The 6,000-nt window shown below is 50.9% G+C and overlaps 1 protein-coding gene across 1 annotated transcript in view; it reads right to left on the bottom strand.

The window, feature by feature from the left end:
- The window catches only part of TGFB2 (transforming growth factor beta 2), an 84,551-nt gene extending 80,124 nt beyond the window's left edge, over positions 1-4,427 (bottom strand). Inside the window, exon 1 of the mRNA XM_081857826.1 lies at positions 2,643-4,427. Within this exon, the coding sequence (XP_081713952.1) occupies positions 2,643-2,988 (346 nt within the window). The 5' untranslated portion in view covers positions 2,989-4,427. The remainder of the gene's footprint in view (positions 1-2,642) is intronic.
- Positions 4,428-6,000: the final 1,573 nt, after the last annotated feature.

Below are 6,000 nucleotides of genomic sequence, written 5' to 3' on the forward strand. Positions count from 1 at the left end.
TGTGGTTAGAAAGATGTCAGAAACAAAACAAAACAAAAATCTCCAGCTAAAAGGTGATAAGCCTAGATCAAGATGCTGCTAGGATTATGGATTGGCTGGTAAACAGTCTCAGAGCACAGACTCCTGTGGAACAAACAAAGAGATCTCCAATGAGCCAGCGGAAGATCAGTGTGGGTGGGTGAAACGTCTATTTAAGAAGGGGGGGGGGGGGAAACCAGCCTTGCCGTTCTCTTCTGTGTCTCAATGTTATTGCTACAAATTACGCTAGAGAGCTTGCGCATACCCACTTGGCTCCAGCACACTTGACAAAGTCTTCCTTCCCTCGGGGCAACAAGGGTGGAGCACATTTATCACAGACATTCTGGATGGTGCCTTAATTGCAATAATAAAACCCTTTGATTGCCAGCGGTGTCCTCTTCCAGAGATTGTCATTTTTAACAAATAAAAAAGGGGGAGGCAGCAGCACAAGGAGAAAGGGGTGGGGGGGTTCTGAGTTCCCTGGCTGGCATCCTGGGACTCTCGCTAGCAAGCCCCAGCAAGCCCCAAAAAGCTACACCTTGGTTGCCTTCAAAATAAATAGAAGAGGCTACAATTAGAAAGTCTAGGCTAAAGCTGCCAAGGTGGCTGCATTACGCATTTCGGAAAGAGGTATGCGCTTTTCAGAGACAGACCAAGTATATGAGTATCAAATAAAGTTATAGGGGTGGGGGGGAGGGGGAAGACTGGAAAACAAATCAGGGAAAAGAAACACTTAGCCTAGGCATGTAGTAAAGCTGCCTCGTTTTGTTTTTTTTCCTCATACGAAGTTTCCTACAATGATCAACATTGGGGTTTGATTTTCTATGTATTCTTCCCTTCCTACCCACCCACCCCAGCTGGCAAAAAAGGTGAACTGACTACAGTGGAATGTGAATGGGTCCATTTTACAGCTGGAGAGACTAAGGTTCTATCCTTGTTGAATGCAGTGGAACTTACTTCTGAGTAAGCTTGTAAATTACTGCACAGCAAGGCTGCAATCCTATGCACACTTACTCGGGTACAAAACTCGTTGGGCTCAATATTCTGAGCAAATGCATAGAATTCCTCAGAACGGCTGCTAGACAAGAGTCGGCTGGCCAAAGCCAAACCAGCAAGTCCAAGTCGGACGTGGGATTTGAATTCATGTCTCCCACCTCCAAACACTAAGTCTCTGGACCACAGTGGCTCTGGCCCAATGCACAGAGCCAGCTCTTTCAAGCTCTAATTTATTTTTCAGAAAAGAGTGCACATAATCAGTTCCAGCTGAAGCCTTCACAGACTGTGTCCAGGAAGCTGGACTTAAAAAAAGAAAAAAAGAATTAAGGGAGTATCATTTTGTACCTGGAAATAAGGTCACCACAAATGGGAACGACTAAATTGAAAATAGGATCTAAAGAGGCACTTCCTGGAGAATCTGTCCTTTTTTTTGCTTGTACCAACTGCAGCAGCCAGCTTCAAAAGAAACTTGGTTTTGGGGTGGATACACTATTGAGCTAGATTGCTCCCCTCTCTCCAAGGTACATTGAATGGACCACTGCCCATATCAGACACAAACCAGCAGTGGGAAGTGAAGTGATCAGCTTTGGAAGCTACCAACTGAACTGAAGGGGGGGGGGCTAGGCAGGTGATAAGAAAAGAGCTGCGAGAATACTTTTGGGGTGGATGGGGGGTGGGCTTTAACAAAGTAAAGTAATCCTATTAAGGGGAAAGTTTGTTGACCCAGGTGTTGGCCAAATACTAAGGGGAAACATACACTGATTGCTGGCTGGCTAGAGGCAGGCAAAGACTGGATGGAGAGCATCCAGGGAGAACAGATTGAGAAGCCACTGTTCCCACCCAAAGTGGGGGCGGAGGGGAGGGCTTTGAAAAATAAACAGAGGGAATTTGAGGATGAGAACAGATAAGGAGGCTTATTAATGTATCTGGCATCGGAAGGCACCAGGCACTGCCAAAAATGATGGGAGTGAGGCAGGAGAACTGCCAGATGTCCCCTTCTTTTCGAAGGGTGATTCCCGGGTGCTTAGATTCCAAAATGAGAGGTGCCAGAGACAAAGATTATGTGGGAGTCACACAGTATTCCCAGGAAGCCCTTAACTCTGGATCTCAGATTTGCTGTCCAGTAGAGAGGCAAAGGAAAAGCACTCTACACATGCTCTGGAGAATGCCCTTATAGAGACTATGTGTCATGTGCCAGGACTGAGGTCCCACACAGAAAAACAAGGGGGAGGAATCCCCACTACACAGGAGCCTGATCTCAACATAAACCCCAGCGAGGATCCCAGATTTCAGTTCGTTAGACCTCCCTCTGGTGCAAAGGTGCTTCGTTCACCTGCCCTCTCCGTATCTCATCTCCACCCCAGCATCACAGAACCAGATCTGGGAAAATATTTAAAATGCATAAATATTTAAAATTGGGAGGGGCTTCGGTATTCTTAGAGGCAACCCCAAATTTTATTTCATTCTTGGGTAGCTGTACCCCTGGGCTGTGTTTAAACAGGCAGGACAGCCTCTATTATTTTCTAGAGATTTTGATCCGGCGGCAGCAGCACTTAGCAAGGCTCGCTCTGACCGCGTGCGCGTTTTTCTGCCCCCAAACAGCCGCAGGCGCGCGCATTCGCACTTACTTGCGGACTGGAAAGTAGGCTGCATGTCTACTTTGTAAACCTCTTTGGCGTAATACTCCTCGTCGCTCCTCTCCTTCTCGCAAGTAGCTGCCCTGTGGTTCGCCTTCTCCTGCAACAGGTCCCTGGTGCTGTTGTAGATCGAGATGACCTCCGGAGGAACCTCCTCGGGCTCCGGGTACTCTTCCGGAGGGCTGTTGAGTTTCAATTTGCTCAGGATCTGCCCCCGGATCGCTTCGATCCTCTTGCGCATAAACTGATCCATGTCGAGGGTGCTGCACGTCGACAGGGCGAAGGCCACCGTGGCCAGATCCAAGGTGAGGAAGACGCTCCACAGGTAGCAGTGCATTTTTAGGAAGGTTGAGAGAGAAAGCACCAAAAAGCACGTTTTCTCACTCTTCACCTTCTCCCCTACCCAAAAAAAAGGGACCGGTTTCCCCCCCTCCCCCCTCCGGTCTTCTTGCTTATGTGGACGCGTGAGAATAAGGCTGAGAATTTATATATATATTATAGATTTTGGAGAGAGGGCAGGAATGCAACAGGTCGCTAGTCCAAACAGTAGCTTGCACCGGATTTCTGGCCTCCAAAATGCTGGGATTTGGGTCGCAAGATTGCGAGCAGCCGTGGCGTGGCAGCAGAAAGAGCAAGTTCAACCCGGCAGTCGCTTCTTATTAAAAACTGCAACAGGTTGATGAGCGGTTTTTCTTTTTTCGAAAATAGCTGCAACAGGTTGCAAAGATTTTCTTTTTAAGCAGGTTGTTACCACCACAGCAAACAGATTGCAAATCAGCAATGGTAGCTGCGCTTCCGCCAGGAAGGAAAAAAGAAGAAGAGGGGCGATACTGATTAAAAAAAAAAAAAACCCGAAAGAAAAATAATAATAATAATAATCACGTCAATAGTTTCTTAGAGAGCTGAAGGGCTTTGGGCGGGTGGAGAGAAAGAGAGAGGCAACTGGCCACCAATTCAACTGCGGGCTTCCGAGACGCGGATCTCCGGCTTCCCACGAGCTCTAGCGCTCCTCAAGTGAGATGGCACCGGCTGGTAGTCGGAGGGAAGCCCGTCCAGGGGGGATGCCGCCCCCCGGTCCTCCTCCTCCTCCTCCTCCTCCTCCTCCTCCTGCCGGAGACAGTCCGCAGCTCCCCCTTTGGCCGAGGGGCCGGCGCCCCAGCGCGCTGGGAGGCGGCAAGCGCCCACGTGTGTGCGTGTTTGTATGGATGCGTGTGCGCGCACGCCGGGGGAGCAGCCGAGCCGTGCCAGGGGCGCGCGGCCGGGAGCCTTAAGGTGGCTGCGCCGGGTTCCCCGCCGTCTCCTGCACCCGCGTGGAGTTGCTCCTCCTTTTCCCCGGGCCCGCGGGCTGCTCCTCTCGCTGCTGCTCCTGCTGCTCCCCAAGCAGCCAGCTAGTCTCCCTCTTCTCCTCTGGCTACTTCTGGCTGCCCGACTTCTCCAGGAGCTCCCTCCTCTTCCACAATTAAAAAACAAAAGGAGAGAAGGAGGAGGAAAACCCAAGACACAGTCAAGCGAGCTGAGCTGCTCCTTCCCCAACCTCTTTCTTTTTTTCTTTCGAGTGGACTGCAAGAGTTGGAGTCTTCCAGGCAGCCTCTCTCCTCCTCCTCCTCTTTTGCTTGGCACCTTCCTCCCCCGAGTAGGTGCTTTCTTGCTGCTGCCCAGGACTTCTTCTCCCTCCCCGGCTTGAAGCGCTGCCCCAGGTCCGCCCCTCTCGCCGCTCCTGCCCTAGCGAGAGAGAGACCCTTTCGCCGGCCGAGAGCAACATCGCGGGCTTGGGCCGGCAGAGGGAGAATTTATAAGGGCTGCCCGCACCGCGTGTGCGCGCGTGTGCTTGGCCTCCCCGGCGAGGTGACGCGCGGGGGTTGCCGGCGGAGGCGGCAGCGGAAGATTCCTCCGCCGTCGCTTTCTGTCACTGGTGGGGCCGAGGCGCCCCTCGACCTCGGGGCCAGGGAAGGAGACGGGGAGCCCCGTCCACGGCCAAGGGAAAAGAAGTTTCCTTGGGCCAGGCCAGCTCTCAGCTTCAAGATTTCCTCCTTTATGGAGAGAAAGGGCACACAATTTCATGCGTCTTGAAATAAAGGAACCCGGTGAGATTTAAGGAGCCCCTACTTTTAAAGCCAGCTTCGAAAAGATAAGAGAGACTATGCAAAAAGTTGGTTTCCACCAGGGGTGGCAACTTGAATAATATACTGTATTTGGGGGGGTGTCAGGTAAGCCCCGCCCTGCATAATTGGACACGTGCATGCACACTATTTGAATGTCAAAGCCCATCAACTCTGGAGGAAGGGTAGCCCTATCAAATATTTTATTGGGGGGGCTAAAGGGGCCTCGGCCCCTAGGAGTTGGCTCATATGGTTCCCACATCTTTTTGCCATCTGAAGGAGCCATATATATGAAACATGTCTCTCCCAAATCCATTTCTAGAGCCACCGCAGGTGCTACAACCTTCCAACAAACTGACCTCACCTCTCCATTGCCTCCCAGGCAGACAGATGCCAACGAGGAACAATGAGCTGTTTGGGACTTTATTCAGAATTACACACATACAAACAGTGCTTGGCTAGTTATTGTGCAGTGTTGTTGTTGTTTAGTCGCTTAGTCGTGTCCGACTCTTCGTGACCCCATGAACCAGAGCACGCCAGGCACTCCTGTCTTCCACTGCCTCCCACAGTTTGGTCAAACTCATGCTGGTAGCTTCGAGAACACTATCCAACCATCTCATCCTCTGTCGTCCCCTTCTCCTTGTGCCCTCAATCTTTCCCAACATGACGGTCTTTTCCAGGGAGTCTTCTCTTCTCATGAGGTGGCCAAAGTATTGGAGCCTCAGCTTCAGGATCTGTCCTTCCAGTGAGCACTCAGGGCTGATTTCCTTAAGAATGGATAGGTTTGATCTTCTTGCAGTCCGTGGGACTCTCAAGAGTCTCCTCCAGCACCATAATTCAAAAGCATCAATTCTTCGGCGATCAGCCTTCTTTATGGTCCAGCTCTCACTTCCATACATCCTATTGTGCAGTAGGATCCCAATAAAGGTCTTCCCTCCAGATGTTTTTGCCTGCAGCTTCCATTAGCTCTAGCCAGCACAGCTGTTCTGGCTGGGGATGGTATGGTGGGTTGTTCCAAAACATCTGGAGGGCACCAGGTATGGGAAGGCCAGCATAGCATGTAAACCTTGTTTTCACTTCTTCATAGTCAAGACTGTGGAACTCATTCTACCAGGAGGCAGTGATGGCCACCAACTTGAACGGGTTGAAAAGAGGTTTAGACAAATTCATGGAGGAGAGGGCTATCGGTGGCCACTAGCCAGGATGACTACGCCCTACCTAGAGGCAGCAATGCTTCCAAATACCATTTC

This window comes from Podarcis erhardii, assembly GCF_964252035.2.
Source record: "Podarcis erhardii genome assembly, chromosome: 3".
In the NCBI taxonomy this organism is placed as follows: Eukaryota; Metazoa; Chordata; class Lepidosauria; order Squamata; family Lacertidae; genus Podarcis; species Podarcis erhardii.